At 40.0% G+C, this 25854-nt stretch overlaps 2 protein-coding genes across 8 annotated transcripts in view; both read right to left on the bottom strand.

Moving 5' to 3' along the window:
• The window catches only part of LOC102785947 (protein NLRC3-like), a 172069-nt gene that overhangs the window by 78427 nt on the left and 67788 nt on the right, over positions 1–25854 (bottom strand). The window lies entirely within an intron of this gene.
• The window catches only part of LOC102788399 (NACHT, LRR and PYD domains-containing protein 3-like), a 34406-nt gene continuing 13019 nt past the window's right edge, over positions 4468–25854 (bottom strand). For 5 of the 6 annotated variants that reach the window (XM_087838431.1, XM_087838434.1, XM_087838432.1 and 2 more), the window contains exons 9-18: positions 23139–24942; positions 17231–17404; positions 16698–16871; positions 14217–14390; positions 13819–13992; positions 13435–13605; positions 13005–13178; positions 10783–10956; positions 6833–6879; positions 4468–6657 (exon numbers count right to left, since the gene is read on the bottom strand). In XM_087838431.1, the coding sequence (XP_087694557.1) occupies positions 6092–6657; positions 6833–6879; positions 10783–10956; positions 13005–13178; positions 13435–13605; positions 13819–13992; positions 14217–14390; positions 16698–16871; positions 17231–17404; positions 23139–24942 (3632 nt within the window). In that variant the 3' untranslated portion in view covers positions 4468–6091. The remainder of the gene's footprint in view (positions 6658–6832; positions 6880–10782; positions 10957–13004; positions 13179–13434; positions 13606–13818; positions 13993–14216; positions 14391–16697; positions 16872–17230; positions 17405–23138; positions 24943–25854) is intronic. The other variant, XM_087838436.1, reaches the window with a different exon arrangement.

The raw sequence follows: 25854 nt of genomic DNA, 5'->3' as shown, positions 1-25854 counted from the left end.
TATATATCATAACTCTGGATTTACTGGCCTGGAATTAAAATTTAAAAGCTGTGAAGTTCAAACTTTAAATGTGGGCTGAAATAGAGACTTGGCATGGCTACAGCTTATTTCTATGTCATCTTACATCAGTCATGTGATTTGGAGGTGCAGCATGTCCGTGGACCACAGAGGGTTAATAACACTCACCTTCCTTCCATTTCCAGAGTGTAACATCCAACCACCTGTGTAAAAAGCAAATTTCCCATGGTGTTGTTGAAAGTGTGCTCTGGCACAATCATAAACATCGCTTGCTACTGAAAACAAGAAAAAAGCTGGTCCTGCAATGGGCTGAGCCATTTGTTAATGGTGGAGGGGGGGGGGGGACACTATGCAATATATTCAGTTTTAGCATTTCTATTCACTGTTGACTGTAACTACGCTCAAACTGTTAATGCTATCTCATTGTAATAAACAACACTGTAATATGGAAAACTGGGGTGGCACTTCCTACTTGTGTTCTCACCAGGGCTCAAACACAGCGTAGAGCTGCAGAGATTGATCTGGCAGATTCCTTGTTGGCTCAGACTTTGGCTGCAGATGACTTGCAAACCCTGACTGAACTTAAAGGCAACTCAAAGGATACTACTGAGAAGTGGAAGGATCTCCATCTCTCTGTTGGACTTGCCAGTCACACGTGAAAGCCTTATTGCAGCTCAGAAAGCTGATCCCTCATTGAATCAATGCTTTGCTTCTCTTTCTGAAACATGAGATAAGGCTTATTTTTTTTGGAGGATGCGCAAATGGACTGCACACCCAAGATTTCAATCAGATGTAGAGGGACAGTGATCTGATGACTGTGACTGATGACTACTTTGATTGTTATGGCTCTTGGCTATTGTCACTATGTAGTGTCCCTTGCACATGAGCACCCCCTGTCCGGTCATTTGGGAGTTACAAAAGTGTACCATAAGATACTCAACCATTTCTTTTGGCCATTAAAGGCTGATGTGGTGAAGTTTTGTCATACTTGTAAAGCATGTCAGATTGCAGGGAAGCCAAACCAGATTGTTCCTAAAACCCCTCTCCATCCTATAGCAGCACTTGGTGAGCCTTTTGAGCATGTCGTTGTGGACTGTGTTGGTCCATTGCTCAAGACAAAAAATGGTAATCGGATTTTGCTGACTGCAATGTGCACTTCGATTTGTTTTCTAGAAGCTGTTCCACTCAGAAGAATATCTGCACCTCTGGTGATTAAAGTGTTAAAAAGTTTTTCACCACTTTTGGTTTGCCAAAAGTAGTTCAGACAGACCAAGGAACCAACTTTCTGTCTAAACTTTTCAAACAGGTCATGCAGACTCTTGGGATTAAGCATGTTGTGTCAAGTACATACCATCCTGAATCTCAAGGAGAATTAGAGCGCTGGCACCAGACATTCAAGGCAATGTTGCAGAAATACTACTTAGATACTGGAAAAGAGTGGGGTGACGGAGTACCACTGGTGGTGTTTGCTATTCGTGAAGCTAAGCAAGAATCATTTGGGTTCAGCTCAAATGAACTAGTGTTTGGTCATTGTGTTCGGGGACCTTTGAAGTTGCTTAAAGAACAGTTCCTGTCAACAGACAATGTAGTGAAACTAATGTTCTGGATTATGTTTCACATTTCAGTGAGCGCTTCCATAAGGCCTGATTGGCAGCAGCAGAAGCCCTCTCCTCTGCTCAGGAGAAAATGAAGAGTTAAGAAATAAGAAAGCTGTTCCTCGATCTTTCAATCCAGGTGACAAAGATTTTATTCTTCTGCCAACTGCTAGCATTGTTTGCCCGTTTCTGTGGACCATACCTGGTGGATAAGAGGGTAAATGACACTGACTATGTGATTAAAACACCAGACAGGAAGCATAGATTACGCTTGTGCCATCTCAATATGCTCAAATCTTTTAATTCTAGAACTGATTCTCTCTGTGGCCCTGCAGATAAGTCTGCTGCATCTTCATCAGAACAAATTTCATCTCCAGAATCTCTCTTGTTAAGCTCTTCTTCAGGACTGAGGCTGGGTTTAGATGAAGATGGGCCCAAACTCTGATGTCAGCTACCAGAGTGCCAGAATGCTTAATTCTGAGCTTTAAAACTAGCAAGAAATACACCTTTAAAAACTGCCATCTTGACTCCTCATTCACTATTTTAACTTTATGTTAGTCCCTCCTATCCCCTAGGCTAGCCAGGGGACGTAACAGCCGTCACCTTAGAAATAAACAGCAGCACTGAGAATGCACTGGACCCTTTACTACAAAAACACAGCTCACTGTCTTTAACAGACTCAACATTTTTCTTCCCTGGTTTTTACGGGAATTTCTCCAAAACGTGTTGATCAGAATTATTGATAGACTGGTATAACAAGCAGGGTTGTTCAAGCTGAACATTTCTGCTGCTGCTGAATCATTTGAGGAATTTATAGCTCTGTAAATGTATTCCTATCACTGCTCAGATACTGTGTCCACACTCATATGTGATTATTAAATGTCAGCTCCCTCCAAAATAAGAGCTTTTTCAAAAACTCCAATTGAGATAACATTATTTCATTTAGAAACTCAGTTTGTTAAAACTGTTTCTTGGAGCATGACCTTGAATAATTAGAGAAAAAAAAATCAGATTTAAAAACACTTCATGATGCTCAATGTTTTTAATATTTTATACCATGAGTACTCTTGGATATCCACTTCTTCACGCATGAAGTATTCACTCTGTCAAATGTGTTTGTATTGTGTCAAACATTTTGATTCATTTTCACCCTCATGTTGTGTTCTGGTCAAATTTTGACCCATTTACAAGTTTGATCTCTGACAAAATGATTCCATGACTTTATCCACAAAGAGGATTTCAACATATAAAATTGTATTAATTTGCATACATTTTTTTTCGTGCTTTACTTAACATTTGTTCACTCCTGGCATCCCTTGTCAAAAATGAACTATCATTAGAAATAGAAACAAGACAATAATACATGTACATAAACAGCAGTCTGCATGAGTACATAGGCATGTGGCCACTTCTATGTGCATCTGTCTGAGTGATTGCGATTGTGTGAAAGAGAACTCTTTAGAGTTCTTTCTTTTGTGTTTTTACCATTATTTTCTCTTTCCTTCTGGCCCTTAACTTAGAATACACCAATAAAAAGGGTACAGATATCTTAAATGAGTAAATATAAACAAACCAAAGACTACCCGAATTAAGGAAGTAATCAAAACTAATTAAACTAACTAACTAATCAAAACCAGATTAGAACACCCCCTGCCTCTCTAGAGCTGTATATTTCTTGCAAATGTATGAATTTCTTTAAAATGCTTTTCCTCATTAAATTTTTTCCATCAGGTGTCTTTTAGCTATTATGGCTTTGATGCATCCAGTTTCTTGTCAAAATATTACCGTTTTCCCCTCTCTGCAATTTAACTTTTGTGTCTCTCCAGTATTTATTTCTGCAAAAATGATGGTTAGAATAATTTTAGGTATCACTTTAAAATGCTGCCTTCTATCTCAGCCTAAAACCATCCCATATCTGTATGCCATTTCTGATTCATATCCACTGGGACTTTGTATGAAGGTAAGGGGGCAAACAGGCATTTATTTGGTGTAATTATTTTTAATGAGGATTTGTTTCAGTGATAATTACATTGCTTTCCTTACTTTTCTTGGCAAGTTATGTTCTGTTTTAATATTTAATGACCCATTTTCACCCCCCCGTAATTTGCTGTCTTGTGACCCCATGATAATGTATTATGTACACATATAAGAGTTAGAGCAGGTTACACAAAGGCATTTCAAACCCTGATTCCAAGTTTTCCCTGTTATTTTTTGTATTTATACAAGTCATTTAATCAGAAATTTTGCATGTCACGAGTAGAATCAAGCCACTAAGGCTACATTTACACTGCAGGTCTTAATGCTCAATACAGATTTTTCTGTCAAATCTGATTTTTTTTTTGTCTGCTTGTTCACACTACAAATAAAATGTGACAGCAAACGTGCTCTAGTGTGAACCCTCAAAGCGGCCGCATGTGCAAAAGAAGACGTCACACACAACGCACTCTGTTTAGACCCAGACCAAACAGTATTGTTTGACTGATGGCCGTTAATATAAAGACTTGTTTCGGACTTTACGTTTCCCAATTTTGCTTTAAGTTATAAAGTTATTTTGTTATTTACATATGGCCTAATAATTATCCTTATTTGCTGATTTAGAGAGGAGTGGTGCTTCAAAGGATAGTTGCAGATTTCTGTCAGAATCTGCAGATTATACAGTACAAATAAAATGTTCACGTTTCTCCAACGTTGTCTTCCAAACAGTTTCACTCGATGGCCAGGAAGCGTTCGCGATGTCTTATCGGGCACTTCTCCGGTGCTGATAATTGGCGTCTGTCTTGTGTAAGTGACGTAGAAGACAGATTTAATGCGACATGACCAATCAAACAGCAGTCACTTTCTAAAGATCAAATCAAATCAATTTATTTATATAGCACTTTTCACAGGATAAAAACCACAAAGTGCTTCACAGTAATATAAAAACAGAAATGCATAAAATACATTAATAATTAAACATACAGCACAAATCTAATTAAAAGCCAATCTAAATAAAATGAGTCTTAAGCTGCTTTTTAAAAGAATAAATACAATCCAGGCAACGTAATGATGGAGGGAGAGCATTCCACAACCTGGGGGCCGCCGCTCTAAAAGATCTATGTCCTCTGGTCTTAAAACGAGTTCATGGAACTACCAACAGCCTTTGATTAGATGATCTCAGGCTGCAAGAGGGAGCGTGGGGTTCTAGAAGATCAGAAATGTAGGCAGTGGCATCACAATCCAAAGCTTTAAAAGTCAGTAGCAAGTTTTTAAAATGAATTCTAAAATGTACTGGAAGCCAGTGTAATGAACGTAACACTGGTGTAATGTGCTCTCTTTTTCGTGTCTTAGTGAAGAGCCTTGCAGCAGCCTTCTGGACTAACAAACAACCAAGAGTCCACCTTCGGCTGATTAGAGTGAATCAACTCTTTACAGGTGCACACCTGACAGACGTCCTCCAGACGTTGTTGGTCTTTTATTTTTATTTCTAAACCACACCTTCGGCTTTCACATGCCTACAAATATCTCAAAGTATCATAACACAATTACCTACGGGTGGCTTCCACATTAGCATCTGCTGTACACTGTTTTTTCTACAGCAAAAAATTAAACTTCAAATCTGAGCAAGCACGCTAGCACACTGCTACAGGAATATGAAATTCACAGAGAAACCCCTGGATCCCCCCACTGAAATGACTGCTGCAGCACCGGGCCCACCAGCCCTCCACCAGCCCCACTCCTGCTAAACATGTGAAAATAGATTTAAGAGCAACAGGACTTAGTGCAGCTGAATCTTTGATTTTATTTATTTTTTGCTGTGTTTTACTTACATCTATTTGAAGCAGTGAGTGTAAAAACAAAACATTTTATTTTATATGCTGGAATATGCAGAAAATAGATTTAAATGTTAAGCAAATTTCTTCTGTGATTAACAGTCAACAGTCAGTTCAACAGTCAACAGTCAGACTGTTTCTCTTTCTTGGACAAGTAATTAGTAACTAATTACATTTTTCAAGTAACTTGACCAACACTGATGGGCAACTTTGACATGCAGAAAATCAACCCTCTCAGACCTACTTTCAGTTAAAACGTTGATATGTGTATAAATTGAATAAAGCAGCATGTCTTAAAGCCAATTAACCCATACCTAGTATAATCAAGAAAAATCATTACATGATAGTGAGCTTAGACTTGTTGAAAATGCAGGGTTGTGAACTGAGCTTCAGTGAAACACAACATACTGATTTTCACTGTGAAGCTTTGAGTGGAAAAAGACAGAAAAACAACATGTGGATCCTGGAATAATGTTAGCTTCAATCTTTAAAGGACTGAAGAGGAAGAAGTTTACAAGTAATCATTTAGAACAGTTTAAAACATCAACTGATTGAATTCATGAATCTGAAAACGTGTTTCTGAGTGTAAGAGACAGACATGAACAGACTGAACTATCTGTTCAACAGTCACACTGTTTCTCTAACAGGAGGACACTCTTTACACTCAACTCAGCACAGGGACACTGACGAACCAGAAAAGAGGTAACCAGTGTAGCTGTACCCTAATCGAAACCCAGGATAAACAGGTTCAGTGAATGTGGTGTTGAAGGTGTGGAGGTGGATCAGAGTGTCAGAGGAGACTCTGTAGAAGGACAGAGTGCCAGCAGGACAGTCCACATACACTGCTACTCTGTTAGAGACAGAGGAGGAGGAGGAGGAGATGGGAATAAGAATTTGCTTGTTATTGTGCCAGACACAATGAGGACCACCAGCAGAGCATTCCAGACTCCAGGACTGATCATTACACCCAAACAAACAGTAATTAATATCTAGTAGCTCTCCTTTCCTTCTGATTCTTTTGTAACTCACTGATATATCAACTTTTCCTCTCCACTCGACCTCCCAGTAACAGCGACCAGTCAGACCATTTCTACACAGTAGCTGATACCAATCAAATCTGTCTGGATGATCAGGATATGACTGATACTCCTCCGCACGTGTCACCTTCCTGTTGTCGTCAGACAGTTTGAGTTCTCTGTTCACCGTGTTTGTGTCAATTGTGAGTTGACAGGAATCTGATGGAGAGAACAAACACAATCCAGCGGCAGTTATTGATCCATCATCTGTTCATTGATTGACACTTTGATGATGACTCCTGACATCAGAGATGTGAATGAGTGATGTGACAGTTTGAAGATGGTTGAATGTGTGCTGCTTTGTTTTCATGAATCACATTAAAAACACACTTACACTTCCTCAGACCTGGTGTCAACCATCGGACTCCATTAGGCTCCATCCTGAAAGGAGGATGGGGGTCAGACCAGCACAGTCTCTTTCAGCATGCACAAATGGACATTACATGGCTTTTCATACACATACTGTTAGACACTGATAAAGGAACAGTCCAACATTTTCACAAATACACTTCAAGCTGGGCAATATGGGAACATATTTGTATATTTTAAATACAATTTTATATAAATAAAATTAGTATTTCTGTCATATTTAAACGGTTCCTTTTTTTTGCTGAGTGAGATGGTAAGATAGATGTTGAATTTAACCCTTTAAAGCCGGTCGGAGCGGGCAGGCTCCGTTTTGCGTAACTATTTTTAAATCCCTGTAGAACTGGAACCACGTAAGCTTGTGCAATAATTTTTTCTGCATATGAAACCGGAGGAGTTGTACTTAAAACTTATGCCATCAGCCTTTCCTAGGTCACGGTTTCCTTCCACATATAGCTTTGCAAAACTTGCATAAAAACCACTTGCAGGAACAAAAACGTAATATTCCAGAAATATGCTTTGCAGATAAAATCAGCTGTTCGTAATACTTCCTAGGTTGGAATATACATCAGTGCGAACTATCTTATGTCCGCCATTACCGCTCCGAAACCGGAAGTGATGTCATTTTCGCGGGATTGTAGTTTTTTTTTTACATATAGGCCTTACAAGCCTATACTGGTGTTTTTAAAAATCACGTTTGACTTCATGCTTTTCTGAATAGTTTCTGGGATGCTTAGAACTCAAATTGCACAGCTTTAAATAGTTTATTTTGATGCACATGCAGTTTTCTTTGCAAATTTGCATTATAATATTTATTTTCGTTTTTTCTGCAGTATATAAAATTGGTTTATCTCAAAAATAAAATTTTGAAGACACTCAAAATAAATTTCCGGTTGTCGTCAACTATTTTTTGCAACTTTTTTGTTTTTAAAGTTTTGAGGGATAAACCTCTTAAATTTCTCTAAGTAGAAATATATGTTAAAAAACCCAAAAACGATTTTCAATTTTTTTGTAATTTATTGCACTTTTTTGCAATTTATGTAGTTACTATGGACTTAATGCATACATATTATTATAATTTGGGCTATAACAGTTGTAATGATGTATAGAAACTTGAAATGCTCCCACAAATGGCACTACAGCATGTAAAAATATAAAGTAAGCTCTGGCGGACTTGGTTCTATGGTAGGTACTAAAGGGTTAAAAAGCACTGAAAAACATTATGAAATTAAATCAATAACATAGGTACAGTATAGTTGTATATACAGTGGGGCAAAAAAGTATTTAGTCAGCCACCGATTGTGCAAATTCCCCCACTTAAAATGATGACAGAGGTCAGTAATTTGCACCAGAGGTACACTTCAACTGTGAGAGACAGAATGTGAAAAAAAAATCCATGAATTCACATGGTAGGATTTGTAAAGAATTTATTCGTAAATCAGGGTGGAAAATAAGTATTTGGTCACCTCAAACAAGGAAAATCCCTGGCTCTCACAGACCTGTAACGTCTTCTGTAAGAAGCTTTTCTGTCCCCCACTCGTTACCTGTATGAATGGCACCTGTTTGACCTCATCATCTGTATAAAAGACACCTGTCCACAGCCTCAACCAGTCACACTCCAAACTCTGCCATGGCCAAGACCAAAGAGCTTTCGAAGGACACCAGGAAAAGAATTGTAGACCTGCACCAGACTGGGAAGAGTGAATCTACAATAGGCAAGCAGCTTGGTGTGAAAAAATCAACTGTGGGAGCAATCATCAGAAAATGGAAGACATACAAGACCACTGATAATCTCCCTCGATCTGGGGCTCCACGCAAGATCTCATCCCGTGGGGTCAAAATGATCATGAGAACGGTGAGCAAAGATCCCAGAACCACACGGGGGGACCTGGTGAATGACCTGCAGAGAGCTGGGACCAAAGTAACAAAGGTCACCATCAGTAACACACTACAACGGCAGGGAATACAATCCCGCAGTGCCAGACGTGTTCGCTGCTGAAGCCAGTGCATGTCCAGGCCCGTCTGAAGTTTGCCAGAGAGCACATGGATGATACAGCAGAGGATTGGGAGAATGTCATGTGGTCAGATGAAACCAAAGTAGAACTTTTTGGTATAAACTCAACTCGTCGTGTTTGGAGGAAGAAGAATACTGAGTTGCATCCCAAGAACACCATACATACTGTGAAGCATGGGGGTGGAAACATCATGCTATGGGGCTGTTTTTCTGCCAAGGGGACAGGACGACTGATCCGTGTTAAGGACAGAATGAATGGGGCCAAGTATCGTGAGATTTTGAGCCAAAACCTCCTTCCATCAGTGAGAACTTTGAAGATGAAACGAGGCTGGGTCTTCCAACATGACAATGATCCAAAACACACCGCCCGGGCAACAAAGGAATGGCTCCGTAAGAAGCATTTGAAAGTCCTGGAGTGGCCTAGCCAGTCTCCAGACCTCAACCCCATAGAAAATCTGTGGCGGGAGTTGAAAGCCCGTGTTGCTCGGCGACAGCCCCAAAACATCACTGCTCTTGAGAAGATCTGCATGGAGGAATGGGCCAAAATACCAGCTACTGTGTGTGCAAACCTGGTAAAGACCTATAGTAAACATTTGACCTCTGTTATTGCCAACAAAGGTTATGTTACAAAGTATTGAGTTGTAGTTTTGTTATTGACCAAATACTTATTTTCCACCCTGATTTACGAATAAATTCTTTACAAATCCTACCATGTGAATTCATGGATTTTTTTTTCACATTCTGTCTCTCACAGTTGAAGTGTACCTCTGGTGCAAATTACTGACCTCTGTCATCATTTTAAGTGGGGGAACTTGCACAATCGGTGGCTGACTAAATACTTTTTTGCCCCACTGTATAAAGAGGTAAAATCTTGTTTCATACCAGTCTCAGTTCCATATAAATATGTCTTAATGCATCATCACTCATGCAGAAAAGGAAATCCCAGAAAATGTATTCTATTCATCCGTTAATCTAGACCAGGGTTATCAAACTCATTTTACACTGTGGGCCACATACAGCCCACTTTGATCTTAAGCAGGCTAAACCACTGAAACTCCCCTTTCTGTCAGTGTAGAGAAGTCAAATATTTAACTCTTTTTCTGCATGTTAAAGATAAAGCTGCTGTAACAAAGAAAGATCTGTCAGCATGACTCTTTGGAATTAAATTGTAAGAAATAAATGTGTAGTTCCGGTAGTTCTGGTAGCTTATGGCCCAGACTGTCTTTTTATTTGTTGTTGTTGTTGTCGTGGTTGTTTGTTAGTTTCTTTAACTAGTAATTAAAAAAAAAGATTTCTATAATAGAAAATGAAAAACATAAGCTGTGAACATAATACAACACAAACTCTCGTAGAGGATACAAAGTCAGAGAGAAAAATTTTGAAATGACAAGGAGCAGGCGCATATAGTCTGTCAGTATCGTAACCCCCCCCCAAAGAAAAACAAAAAACAGAAAACAAAACAACACAAAAACATTATGTACAAGCACAACAGAGTGGCCAGCGCAGCACAAATGTTGTGTCCTGTGTTCTAGTTAGCTGTCAGCACAGAGTATACCACCACCTCCTATGTGAAAGGGCCTTTGCAGTCAACTTCTTCCTAGTTTCCCATAGTATATATATATTTTTAATCTTTTGTAAAATCTTTGCTCTGCTACTAGTACACTTATTCATGTTTTGTCAGATGCTGGTAGTACCACTCCTTTCATATAAATACACTTGTAACTAAATTGATAAACAATAGGCTTACTTATCAGTTTGATAACTAGCTTGGTGAGACTGCTTGTCCCCATTTCTGATGTTAATGTGAATGTAACCAGGTCAGTAAAAGAAAATTCATTTATATTGCCCTCGCTTTGTAGTAGAGGGCTCAGCTCTTCCTCCTCTACCAGCCATTCTCTCCATACCTGAGAGTGTCCAGTCTCCAGCCTGGATCCTTCAGTCCAGCCAAGAACAGCTTCATTCCCGAGTCTCCTGGATGATTGTAGCTCAGGTCCAGCTCTCTAAGATGGGAGGGGTTGGACTCCAGAGCTGAAGCCAGAGAATCACAGCCCTGATCTGTGATCAGACATCCTGACAGTCTGCAGACACACAAAATAGCAATCCAACTGGTTTAGAGCAGCATGGGAATAGTAACTGAATTGAACAGAGATTCCAGAGTGTGGAGAATTAAGCAGAGCAAATAAAGAGAATCTAGAGTTTAATTGGACAGGTTTCAGGCCTGACCAGGAGAGCCGAGGAGGTGAAGCTGCAGACAAGGTGGGTGTTGGATTATCAGAGGCAGATGTGAATGAGATAAACTTTGACTGTTCTACTTTTCAGGACAGCGTCGAAATGGTCTCTGCTGGTGGATCTAGGGAGTTTTGAATCACTAAATAGTGCTAAGGAGAATACTTCTTTGGGTTGAGCATCAGAGTCGGTTGTGCCCATAATCCATCCATCCATTCGCTTCTGCTTATCCTTTTTATGGTCACGGGGGACGCTGGAGCCTATCCCAGCTGCCATAGGGCGAGAGGCGGGGTACACACAGGACAGGTCGCCAGTCTGTCTCAGGGTTAACAAACAGGGACAGACAACCATTCGCACTCACATTCACTCTCGCATTCACACCTATGGGCAATTTGGATTAACCAATTAAACTTAACACGGGGAGAACATGCAAACTCCACACAGAAAGACCCCGGCCTGATGGTGGAATTGAACTCAGGACCTTCTTGCTGTGCGGCAACAGTGCTAACCACCGTGCCACAGTGCTGCCCATAATTTAAAAAACAAAAACAAAAAAAACAACCAACCAAACAAACCAAACTTCTCAAATCATTTCTGCCAGTTCCAAAATGCTTATTCTCCTTTTCACTCTTGTTTTGAGCTTCTGGTACACTAGGTGCTGACATTCAGATGCCTGATTGGCACCAGATTAGTGCTACTGAGTAAGAAGTTCAGATTTTTCCTAAGCCAATTTGATCATAGGATAAACTGTGAAGAAGATATGGGGAACATTATCCTGATTGGTGCTCTGATAGAGTAATTGCATTTGGTAGAGGTAATGTGACTTGTGTTGAGGGGCCTCGCAGTCACTGGAAAAACAAGGAGGTAGTCTCTCTAGAGACTACTTTCAGAATTTCTGAGTGGGGGGGATGGAATAGCTTGGCTGCACTCCAGACCTCAACCCTGTTGAACACTTGTGGGATCAGCATGGTGTTTGTGACAGAATAACCAACACAACCACAGTGACTCACTTGTGACAAATTTTCCTGAATTTATAATCTAGCAAAGATGAACAGAAAAAAACTAAACAATTTTTGGGTCCAAAGATTTTGGGTAGTGTTTGCTACTCTGGCGTAATCACCTGTTATCCAGCTATCATCATCATACATCCATGTTTAATTCAAAAACACAGGAATATTTTCTCTCAATTTTTCCTCTAGAGACTCTTAGCTCACCAATCACAATATACTTCAGGATAGTTTATTTTATTAAGTATGTAATGGTTAGATAAAATGTTCTATAAATGTATATTTAGTCACTCTGTCCAAGCACTATAGACAAGGCAGACAAGCTCTTGGCTGTGTGCCATGCTTATATTTCTGCTTATTTAAGAATCCCAGTACAGAGGCACACACATACAAACTGAATCAGTCACAAGTCAGATATTGGAACAAGTTCACTAATCAAACTCTAACATTTTAAAAACAAAAGGCTGGATTTTGAGACCTTGCACCATTGTTTAGCTGTAATGTGAAGTGACGGACTTAATCTCTTTCAGTCCAACCTCTCTTGACAGTTGTCACAGCTTCAGTGCCAAGTTTTGGGTATCCTAGAACTGCATAAGCATTTCCCCCTATAACTGAACTCACAGACAAATTCCAAGTCATTACTGCAGAGTTTCACCGCCAAGTTCAGTGTGCAGCAGTAGATTTGGTGCACACTAGACTTTGTGGACCAGTTATTATTAATGTATGATACTAGCCACTAGCATTAATATGTTTTAAATGGGTAGAATTTGGAAGATTTAGAGAAATGGTAACGTGCCAATACATATTTACAGATTCAATTCTAAATGAGTTATAATCTAAATGACCATTTATTCATGCAATAAATTATCTTTATTGAAAAGTTAAATCCTTACGTGAGAATTTCCAGTTTACAGAGTGTACTCTCCACTCCGGAAGACAGCAGCTTAACTCCTGAATCCCGCAGGTCATTGTCACTTAGGTCCAGCTCTCTCAGACTAGAGGGCTGGGAGGTGAGAACTGAGGACAGAGCTTCACAGCTTATCTCAGAGAGTTTACAGCCACTCAGTCTAAATTTTATTAGGAAGAAGAAAGGAAAAAGAAATACTGGTGTTAATGAGTATTCCTACCTAAGTGAGAGATTACTTGATTTGGAAATAACAAAAGCAGTCCCTTGTGTTAAATAAGTCAGAAATGGTGCCGTTTACTTTGACTTAGAAAAAAATACAGAGAAACAATAATAGCATTCATATAGTTTATAAAATTAACTAAAATAGTTAAAATATATTTTTGTAATTTTATCAAAAGTATATCACTTTATCTTACCTGAGAGTTTTCATCTCATTTGAACTCTTCACGCCAACAGAAAGAAGCTTCACTCCTGAATCCTGTAGGTTGTTGTTACTCAGATCTACCTCTCTCAGACTAGAGGACCGGGAGCTAAAAACTGAGGAAAAATCTTCACAGCTTCTCTCTGAGAGATTACAGCTCCTTAATCTAGATTTGTAAATAAGTAATCTTGTTTAATTACTGACTGAATCCTCTATTTTATGTTAAACAAATCAAAAATTAAATTCAAATGCTTAAAATACAAATATAAAACAAAGTGTGAATGAAATCAACTTAGCAATATTTTGTAATGTATTTTTTTTCAATTGATAGAAACACAAAAACAAAAATAAATAAATAAGCAATATCAGTTCGTCTGACCTGAGAATTTTGAGTGTACAGTGTGGACTGTGCAGTGCAATACAGAGATGCTTCACTCCTGTATCTTGAAAGTTATTGCTACTCATGTCCAGCTCAGTCAGACTAGATGAGTCCAAACTGAAAAGTGTGGACAGATCTTCACAACTTCTTTCTGAGAGGTCACAGTCACTCAGTCTGAAAAATTAGGAAGACAAATAACACAGGTGTTAAAGCTAAATCATGCTTACTAAGGGAGCTAATGGATTTTGCAATATTTAATTAAATATAAATTTAGAAATAAAGCTCACCATTGTCTTAAACTCATCAAAAAAAATGTTTAATGTGTAAAACATTAAAATATTAAATATGGGACATAAATATTTTTGTAAACATATAAACACATTACCACTTCAACTCACACAAGAACTTCTAGTTTACAGTGTGGACTCTTCAGTCCAGCAGACAGAAGCTTTACGCCTGAATCCTGCAGGTTGTTGTTACTCAGGTTCAACACTCTCAGACTAGAGGACTGGCAGTTCAGAACAGAGGACAGAGCTTCACAACTTCTCTCTGTGAGATTACCATGACTCAATCTAAAAAAATTATAAACAATAACTCAGTTAAATTCCATCTTTTTAATACCACAACAGCTGCATTCGAAATTTTTAAGACAACAAAAAACACTAGAGTTCAAGAGTTTTTATGCTTCATTGAAGAGTTACTTGTTTTGGCAATATTTATTCTATTTTACGACCGACTGGAGACCTTAAAGCTTTACCATTCATAGAACTCATTCCATCAATGTTTTGACAGACTAAAACAAAAACTGTCACATTTAGAAGAGCCCAGCAGCAAATGAATCATGTGGTTTGAATAGTGCTAGAGCAATATCATATTAGGGTTGACAAACAAGCAGGAGGAGCAGTGGGCAGCAGATATCAATATTTTTTGGCTACTGTAGCTATACGGACCAGCATGTTAGGAATATGAGCAAGACAAAAGACAAATTCAAAAATGGATATGTCAAGCGGCGTTACCTAAGACGACATGCCAATGTATATATTTTATGGCTTTAAAAGAAAAGGACATTGTTGAAAGGAGTCATCTGAGGAATTAAAACCCAACAAAGAAGCATAATAACAAACTTCAACTGTGTAAAAAGCATGTTCCAGGTAATACCAATCGTTTTGCATCATCGGAAGTGATAACCTGTGCAAAGCACACACAATGCAAGATTGTACAGAACCTGCCACTCTGTCTTGTACTATGGTTTATATCATAAAAATAAAGATATAAAGTGGTGTCATGAATGCTTTTGCAGTCCTTGTCGTTTCCTTTAATGTAAAGCTGGAGGGTAATGACTAAATGCAAGACACAGGAGACAAAAGAGCACTAAAATAAAACAGGACCTAAAGAAATCCAAAGATTAGAGATTTTTTGTACATTTGTACTTAAATGTTTCAGATCGTCAAACAAATTTAAATATTAGAAAAAGATGACATAAGTAAACACAAAAAGCAGTTTCTAAATGCAGGTTTCACCACCCTTAGCAGCAACAAATGCAATCAAACATTTGCAAAAACTGGCAATGAGTCTTTAACAGCACTGTGGAGGAACTGTGGCCCACTCATCTTTCCTCAATTGTTTTAATTAAACAATATTGGTAGGCTTCCAAACATGAACTACCTTTTTAAGGTCATGCCACAGCATCTCAAACAGATTCAGGTCAGGACTTGGACTAGGTAACTCCAAAGTCTTCATTTTGTTTTTCTTAAGCCATTTAAAGGCGGAGTTGCTGCGTTTTGGATTATTGTCCTGTTACAGAACTCAAAACCGCTTCAGCAAGAGATCACTAACAGATGGCTGGACCTTCTCCTTCAAGATGTTTTGGTACACAGCAGAATTCATGGTTCCATTTACCACAGCAAGTCTTCCAGGTCCTGTGGCAGCAAAGCAGCCTCAGATCATCACACTACCACCACCCTATTTAACTGCTGGTGTGATGTTTCTTTTATGAAATGCTGTGTTACTTTTACACCAGATGTAATGGAATACACACTGCCCAAAAAGTTCAACTTTTGTCTCATCAGTCCACAGAGTATTTTCACAACAGTATTGGGGATCATCAAACTGCATGCTGGCATAACGGAGACAAGCTTTTATGTTCCTTTATGGTTTGCAGCTTGGAACTCTGCCACGTAAGCCATTTTTGCCCAGTCTCTTTCTTATGGTGGAGTCATGAACACGGGCATTAACTGAGGCAAGTGAGGCCTGTAGTTCTTTGGATGTTATTCTGGGGTCCTTTGTGACCTCTTGGATGAGTCATTGCATGGAACAGTGGTGAACTTTTCCATGTTTTTCCCATTTGTGGATAATGGTTCTCACTGTGGTTCGCAGGAGTCGCACAGCTTTAAAAATGACTTTATAGAGTTTTCCAGACCGCTACAGCTCAATTACTTCATTTCCCGTGTCTTGCATTTAGTAGTTATCCTTGGTTTCAGCTGTCTTTTTACACTCATGTGTTCACCACTGTTGAATATCTTACTTTGTTTTTTTAGCTCTACCCTTTCTACAGTATGTTAGACTTTTGCTATTTTCCCTATGGATAGATGGGCTAGAGTTTAATGTTTTAGATTTTGACTGATCTTAGATTTTCTTAGATTGTTTATCCAACCTAAAAAAAACTAATATTTCTTTGTGCAAATCACCTTCTGAGTGTACATTGGTGGCTCATACCTAGACCTCACAACATGACAAATGTAGTAGTTTACTATAATTTATACTAAAATATAAGAATTCAAAGACAAAACAACATGTGGGTGATGTTCACTTAACTATTGGCAGTTCTTATTGGTTATATCTTTTTACTTTTTAAGAGAGAAAAAAACACTTGATCTGACCTTAGAGTCTGTAGTTTACAGTGTGGACTCTTTGCTGCAAGCGACAGAAGCTTCACACCTGTGTCCTGCAGATTGTTGTCACTCAGGTCCAGTTCTTTGAGACTGTAGCAGTCGGATATGAGAACTGGGGACAAAGCTTCACAACTTCTTTCTGAAAGGTTACAACCTCTAAGTCTAAGGAAAAACAAACAAACATAAACAAGAAGACAAAAAAAACACCTGGTGATAAAGTGTATTCATGAGACAAGATCTGAGATTAGCCAGTATTTCTAATAGCAATACTGGCTGGAATTCTTACAGATATAATATTAAAAAGTGACTTTTACTCCATTACTGACAGGGGATTTCTTTAAATCACCCCGTAGTTCTTCAGCTAAGACACCTGAGTTAGAAAACACAAACACTGCAATTGTTAAAAATTCAAAGGTAGCATTTTGTGGAAGAAGTCAATTGAATTAGCACATTTAATTAGCAACAATTATTACTGTTTATTGTTGTTGCTTGTTGAAAAAAAAAATATGACTTGATCTGACCTGAGAGATTCCAGTTTACAATGTGGAATCTCCACTCCAAGAGACAGAAACTTCACTCCTGAATCTTGCAGGTTATTATTGTTCAGGTTCAGCTCTCTCACATTAGAGGACTGGGATCTGAGAACTGAGGACAGAGCTTCACAGCTTCTCTCGGAAAGGTTACAGCCACTCAATCTGAAAAAGAAACCCCAAAACAAAACAACGATATTACTACTGGTCACTAACTTATTCTGTTACTAGTCAACAGTAATCATAGGTTAAATATAAATATAGACTGGAACATATTCCCAGGTGTGCATGAGGTCTGCCCTGAGTTCCTGAAGGCTCTGGATGTGGTAGGGTTGTCCTGGCTGACACGCCTCTGCAATGTTTCGTGGAGATCAGGGGCAGTACCCCTGGACTGGCAGACCGGGGTGGTGGTCCCCATTTTTAAGAAGGGGGACCGGAGGGTGTGTTCCAACTACAGGCGGCTCACACTCCTCAGCCTCCCTAGGAAAGTCTATGCCAGGGTGCTGGAGAGGAGAGTCCATCCGCTAGTCAAACCTTAGATACAGGAGGAACAATGCGGTTTTCGTCCTGTTGTGGAACACTGGACCAGCTCTTTATCCTCTCAAGGATACTTGAGGGCACATGGGAGTTTTCCCATCCAGTCTACATGTGTTTTGTGGACTTGGAGAAGGCATTCGACCGTGTCCCTCGGAGTGTCCTGTGGGAAGTGCTGCGGGAGTATAGGGTTTCTGGCCTATTGCTACGGGCCATTCGATCCCTATACAACCATTGCAAGAGCTTGGTACACATAAGTCAAACTCGTTCTCGGTGGGTAATGGGCTCCGCCAGGACTGCCCTTTGTCACTGATTCTGTTCATAACTTTTATGGACAGGATTTCTAGGCACAGCCAAGTGGCGGAGGGCTTTAACTTGGGTGGTCTCAGAATCTCATCTCTGCTTTTTGCGGATGATGGGGATCTGTTGGCTTCATCGGGTGATGGCCTCCAGCTTGCGCTGGAATGATTCACAGCCGAGTGCAAAGCAGCGGGAATGAGGATCAGCACCTCCAAATCTGAAGCCATGGTTCTCAGCTGGAAAAGGGTGGAGTGCCCACTCGGGGTCGGGGAGGAGTTCCTTCCCCAAGTGGAGAAGTTTAAGAATCTTGGGGTCTTGTTCACGAGTGACGGGAGAAGGGAGCCAGAGATCGACAGACGGATTGGTGCTGTGGCTGCTGTGATGCGTACGCTGTACCGGTCCATCGTGGTAAAGAGAGAGCTGAGTGTAAAAGTGAAGTTCTCAATTTACCGGTCAATCTATGTCCCTACCCTCACCTATGGTCATGAGCTGTGGGTAGTGATGGAAGGAACGAGATCGCGCATACAAGTGGCGGAAATGAACTTCCACCGAAGGGTGGCTGGCCTCTCCCTTAGAGATAGAGTGAGAAGTTCAACCATCCGGGAGGGGCTCAAAGTAGAGCCGCTGCTCCTCCACATCGAGAGGAGCCAGTTGAAGTGGTTCAGGCATCTGAGAAGGATGCCCGAACCACGGCTGGATGGAACAGACTGCATGCCACACAGTGGCCAGTGAGTGGCATCACTCGATGAGTCATAAGAGTGTCTCCTTCACAAAAATCAAAACCGACATTTTTGAAACCTGATAACAAGTGAAATGTTTGCAAAAAAAACTAACATCGTGATCCTAGAGTCTGACAAAATGGCAAAAATCGAGTAGCAGGCACACCATGCCCTCAACATCCTCCTTTGTTGTGTTATTTGTGTCTGATACCAATAATGGTACAGGACTTTCAGCCGCGTTGCTATATCAACCCAAGCACATGAAGTAATACTTATTTGTAATGGAAAACAACTAAAACTGTGTCAAGTCAAGTTGCATTGAGTCGAGCCGAGTACGTACTAATGAAAAAGGACAATGTGCGAAATATCATCTTAAAGTCTACTAGAAGATGTGAATGCAGCATCAGGGACAATCCCTACAGTGACCATCACTGAAACCAACCAGCAGTTGTATACTACAACAAAAATGATCATCCTGACCAGTAGGGATGGGTACCGGTATCTGGTGCCATTATGGCACCAGTTCTGACATAAATGGTAGTAACCAGACCGAAAAGCAGCGCACATTTCGGTGCTTCATTTTGGTGCTTCATTTTGGTGCTTTTTTTTTACTGAGATGTCATACACTTTGGATTCTAGCCAATCATTTTAAGTTTGCAAGCGTAGTAGGCGGGCCCAGGTACATACGTTCTTTTAGAGCAGAAATACAGATTAAACACACCCAAGGCAAAGCGGTCAAAAGTCTGGCTGTACTTCACAGCAAAAGATGCAAACTCAGCAGCCTGCAACAAGTGCTTTAAGGTGATACTGTGCAAAGGAGGTAACACCTCGAATCTGATGAAACACCTGGCGACGCATAGCGTTTTTTTAAAAGCCGAGAAATGCACCGTACTTGATAGCTTGCTGTGAGACCTCACATCGAGCACATCTACTGCGGGTGGTGCCTGTTATCGGTCCCGGAGTTAGCAACATCCCCCAAAAACCCGAAGAGCAGAGTCCTGGCCCCTAGCCCTGCCAGTGTAGCAGAAATGATGACGGATGATGATGGCAGCAGCTGTTCTTCTCTGGATCAGTAGCTTAATGTTGTTCGTGTGTAATTTACGCTGAGTGGGCTAACCACGTTATTAAATGAATGTATGTAAGGTGAATTAGCAAACACCGTCGTAGTTACATGCAGCTGTCTTCTTGTTTGATGGCAGATACTCCCTTCACCCTGGCTAAAATGCTAAAATGACCAAAGAAAAAGTGGGAAACAGCTAAACATGAGAGGTTTTTGGATAAAGTTTGTGTTTTTTTCATTGCTTAAGCACTGCTTCCAGCCAAGAGTGATATCAGAAATCCCCTATAGTTGCAGAAAAGGCTAACATTGTTATCTTTGTTCAAAAAAAACAGCTAAACATGAGAGGTTTTTGGACAAAGTTCTTGTTCTTCATTCTTTAAGCACCGGTTCAAGCACCGTTTAAGCACCGGCACGGTTTCAAAAGTACTGGTTTGGTACTGGTATCAGATAAAACCTAAACGATACCCATCCCTACTGACCAGAGATGGGAAGTAACGCATTACAAGTAACATTACAAGTAACGTGTTACTGTAACCCGATTACTTTTTTCAAGTAACGAGTAAAGTAAGGGATTACTATTGCAATAAAGGTGATTACTGTTACTTCTCATGACAATGACGTAAGCGAGTGCGACGTTTGTGGCAAAAGCTGTGTGCAGATCAACAATGGATAATATATCAAGTGCAGGAGAGCATATGACTGTGCAGTGTTTAAAGCGTCGAAATACTGACTTTACTATGAGTTTGATTCCGTATAAACTGACAAAAACATAAGTGTCTGCTGTTCACTGCATGGGAAGTAAAAGTCTTTTTACAGTGAACCCCCCCCCCCCCCAAACTTCAGAGCAAGCACTGAATACTAGTGATGGGATTTCTGACTCTTTTTAGAGAACCAGCTCTTTCAGCTTGGCTCACTAAAAAGCCAAGCTCCGAACCGGCTCTTCAGGTTGTTTTGTTGCTTTAATTAATTTATTATTAACAATAATATAAAATTATTCACAAAAGGAATTACTAATGTTAAAAAAAGTACTTTTATTTATATATGTTTATATATATAAATATATGCGGTGTCTCCTAGAGGCAAAACACGTACAAACTCCAAAAAACAAGTACAAATTCCAAAGCACGTACAAACTCCAAAAAACATTTCTAGCGTTAACTGAACTTCCAAAACAGAGCTACCTAGATTACTTAAATTACACAATTGAAAGCATATGTGTATTGTTTGTGTATTTATACACAAGCACACATATATATTAAAATAATAAAAAAAATGTTCATTTACCTGTTACTACCACACACCAAATCCGGTCGTTGGTACTTGCTGGCTTGTGTAGCCACTAGGTAACAGCAGCTCAACACTGCACCCTAGCATTCTGGAGCACTTCTTTTGTCTTTTGTACGTGTTTTGGAGTTTGTACGTGCTTCAGGGTTTGTACATGCTATGGACTTTTTATGTTTTGGAGTTTGTACGTGCTTCAGGGTTTGTACGTGCTCCAGAGTTCGTACGTGTTTTGAAGTTTGAATGGGCTTTGTCTCTAGGGGCCACCGTAAATATACTTTTATTTATTCACTCCACATGAAATGTAATAAATAAATCATATAATACAAAAACCAACTATTCACATTTCAACTTTTAACTATTTAAATTTTCAGCTTTTTCCTTTAAAACAAATTCAAAGTGAAACAACACAAAACACTGCAAACCACAACACAATTAAATATAAATTTAAATATGAAAACAAAAAGAAGATGCACATTCTCTGTCATATGGGCCTGCACGAATAAACTTCTAATGTGACGTTGTTGTCCCTGGCTCTCTTTCTCTCTCTTTCCCTCCCGCTCTGTTCCTGTGCTACTGCGAGTGTAACTACCGCCCCTCCCCCTTCACCCCAGCGTAAAGAGAGGGTGAGAGAAAGAAAAGAAAAAACCCCCACGGCCCTCGATAAGGAGCCGGCTCCCGTCGTTCACGTCAAAAATCCAGCTCTAAGAGCCATTTTGTTCGCAACCGACACATCACTACTGAATACGCTGCAACTGGAATGTGAACTTCACAGAGAAACTGCCAGATTCTTCCACCGACCGCTGCAGCACACCTGCACCAGGGCACACCTCCGCCTGCCCCATTAATGCTATAAAGGTGAAAATAGAGCAACAGGACCGCTGAGTCTGTGATTTTATTTATTTTCTGCTGTGTTTTACTTGCATCTATTTGAAAGAGTCAGTGTAAACACAAAATACTGTTTTATTTTATATGCAGTCAGAGAATGTTGCATATAATTAAATTTTTGCTTGATGCATAAAGTTAAAACATTAAAACTAATAAAACAAGTTTTAAAAAGAGACTTTTTCATTTGATTATATATTATATGATGGATTACGCAGAAAAAGTAGAATTGGGCTGAAAGATCTATCGCTTTATTACCTATTCAGGTTGTAAATTATGTTTTAAAAAGTAACTAAGTAACTAATTACTTCTGAAAATAAGTAATCAGTAAAGTAACGGGATTACTTTTTCCAGAAGTAATCAGTAATTAGTTACTGATTACTTTTTTTTTAAGTAACTTGACCAACACAGCTCCTGACACAAGAAGCAGTACCCTCCATGTCAAGGAGACTACAGGCCAAGATGACTGGAGGAACGTTAGCCAACTATTAGAACTGTAGAAAAGTGTGACAAAGAAAAGGAAGCAGCTAATAAGCACAACAAGCTGTCTATATCTCAGACCATGCCAAGCAAAGACCAAAAACTTTGGTTAACCGCTTGAAGAAGTATACCAGAGATATTGAAGTCAGGAGAATAAATCAAATTTGATCAAATATTCTCCACTTAACCATCTACGGTGTAATCTCAGGGGCGGGGGAAGTGTGGGGTCACTAGGAAACCTGCAATCACCAAATACCTGCAGAGAGTAAGTCACTGGAATCAAAACAAGAAAGCTTCGTAACATGCATGGAGGATTTTACCATACATGGGAAGCCATAACCAAGTGGCCAGCATAGTATACAGGAAAACCTGTCGGGAATAGAGCCTAGAATTTCCAAGGCTGAAATCCAAATTGCACCCAAGGGTGGCTGACAATGACCGAGATAAAATCATACCAAAATTGTGCATACTGGTTACATTTTATATCACCTGACAAATCAAAATGGATTAATGTGTGAAGATATAGCCCTATGGCTGAATAAAATCGCTGATTCAATTAATCAATGGATCTCTCCAAGTTCAATTGCCAGTTAAATCATTATTTATATATATAGAAAGGTATAAGTACACATTTAATTACAGAGCTTTGTTGGAGGCTTTGACCACTGGCAGCAGCCTCAGAAGAGCCTCCTCGGAAGCAGAGTATTTCTTCAGGTCAAACTCATCCAGATCTTTTTCTGATGACAGTAATATGAAGACCAGAGCTGACCATTGAGCAGGAGACAGTTCATCTGTGGAGAGACTTCCTGATCTTAGGGACTGTTGGATCTCCTCCACTAGAGAATGATCATTCAGTTCATTCAGGCAGTGGAACAGATTGATGCTTTTCTCTGCGGACAGATTCTCACTGAGCTTATTCTTGATGTACTGGACTGTTTCCTGATTGGTCTGTGAGCTACTTCCTGTCTGTATCAGCAGGCCTTGTAGGAGAGTCTGATTGGTCTGCAGTGAAAGACCCAGGAGGAAGCGGAGGAACAAGTCCAGGTGTCCATTTGGGCTCTGTAAGGCCTTGTTCACAGCACTCTGGAAAAAAATTAGCATTTCGAAAGATTTACTTCTTTTGAACTTCTTGGACGTTGTTTGTTGTTCCTCTTCCAGCAGATTGAGGCCAGAGTTGATGAAGGTCAGATGGACATGAAGAGCAGCCAGAAACTCCTGAACACTCAAATGGATGAAGCAGAACACCTTGTCCTGGTACAGACCTCTCTCCTCTTTAAAGATCTGTGTGAACACTCCTGAGTACATTGAGGCTGCTCTGATATCGATGCCACACTCTGTCAGGTCTGATTCATAGAAGATCAGGTTTCCTTTCTGCAGCTGATCAAAAGCCAGTTTTCCCAGTGACTCAATCATCTTCCTGCTCTCTGGACTCCAGTGTGGATCTGTCTCAGCGCCTCCATCATACTTGACCTTCTTCACTTTGGCCTGAACCGCCAGGAAGTGGCTGTACATGTCAGTCAAGGTCAGGGTAAAATTTCCACCCTCTTTGGTTTTCAGCACATCCTCCAGAACTGTAGCCGTGATCCAGCAGAAGACTGGGATTCGACACATGATGTGGAGGCTTCGTGATGTCTTGATGTGGGAGATGACCCTGCTGGCCCTCATCTCATTGCTGAATCTCTTCAGGAAGTACTCCTCCATCTGTGGGTCAGTGAACCCTCTGACCTCTGTTACCCTGTCAATATATGCAAGAGGGATCTGATTGGCTGCTGCAGGTCGTGTGGTTATCCAGAGACGAGCAGAGGGAAGCAGGTTCCCCCTGATGATGTTTATCAGCAGCACATCCACTGATGTGGACTTTCTAGGGTCAGTTAGGATTGTAGTTTTGTGGAAGTCCAGAGGAAGTCGACACTCATCCAGACCATCAAAGATGAACACAACCTGGAAGTCTTCAAAGCTGCAGATTCCTGCTTCTTTGGTTTCAGTAAAGAAGTGATGAACAAGTTCCACCAAGCTGAACTTTTCCTCTTTCAGCACATTCAGCTCTCTGAAAGTGAATGGAAATATGAACTGGATGTGCCCATTGGCTTTGTCTTCAGCCCAGTCCAGGGTGTATTTCTGTGTTAAGACTGTTTTCCCAATGCCAGCCACTCCCTTTGTCAGCACTGTTCTGATTGGTTCATCTCTTCCAGGTGAGGATTTAAAGATGTCTTCTTGTCTGATTGTTGTTTCTTGTCTGCCTGGTTTCCTGAATGCTTTTTCAATCTGTCTGACCTCATGTTCATCATTGATTTCTACAGTCCCTCCCTCTGTCATGTAGAGCTCTGTGTAGATCTGATTCAGAAGGGTTGAGTTTCCTGCTTTAGCGATCCCCTCAAACACACACTGGAACTTCTTCTTCAGATTAGATTTAAGTGTAGATTGACAAATTCCACTCAAAGTTCCTAAAAGAATAAAGAAATAAAAATATCAATGAAGTGCACATGATAATTTGATTTCTGTCAAGAAGGACTGAATACATCTTGGTCATCTAAGTAAGTAAGTAAGTAAAATTTATTTATATAGCACATTTTCACAGATAAAAATCACAAAGTGCTTAACAATAAGATCAGACATACAAGTTAAAATTAATTAAAAGCCCGTTTGTATAAAAATGTGTTCAGCTGCTTTTTATAGAAGTCAGCAGAGTCTAGACAGCGTAAAGACAACGGCAGAGAGTTCCACAGCCTCGGTGCCAGTACCTGAAAAGCCCGATCCCCACATGTTTTGAACCTAGTACGTGGGACCACCAGTAGCCTCTGACCTGAAGACCTAAGTGCTCGGGATGAAGCATGTGATTTCAACAGGTCAGAGATATACTGGGGAGCTTCACCATGCAGAGCTCTAAAAGTTACAACAAAAATTTTAAAATGAACCCTAAAATTTACTGGCAACCAATGAAGAGAAGCCAAAACTGGAGTAATGTGTGACCTCTTGTTTGTACCAGTTAAAAGTCTTGTCGCTGCATTCTGTACAGACTGAAGGCGATCCAGAGCTGATTTCTTGAGACACATAAAACGACCGTTATAATAATCCAAACGAGAAGAGATAAAAGCATGAAGAATCATCTCAAGTTCTGCCTTTGACACCAGTAGTCTGAGTTTAGAAGTGTTTCTTAAATGATAAAAACAGTTCCTGACAAGTTGTTTAGAGTGTTTCTCAAGAGACATTGAACTGTCAAATATAACACCTAAGTTTCTGAGACTCGACTAAAATGAAGGGTCTAAAAAACTGATATGCTGCCTAATTTCTGAGAGCATGTGATCAGGCGATCAAAATTTCTATTTTATCTGCATTTAACTGAAGGAAATTGTCAT

Source organism: Neolamprologus brichardi, chromosome 3 (genome assembly GCF_056152115.1).
Source record: "Neolamprologus brichardi isolate AB-2024 chromosome 3, ASM5615211v1, whole genome shotgun sequence".
Taxonomy (NCBI): domain Eukaryota; kingdom Metazoa; phylum Chordata; class Actinopteri; order Cichliformes; family Cichlidae; genus Neolamprologus; species Neolamprologus brichardi.
The sequence above is the reverse complement of the archived record's forward strand: the minus strand, read 5'-3'. Positions and strand labels throughout refer to the sequence as shown.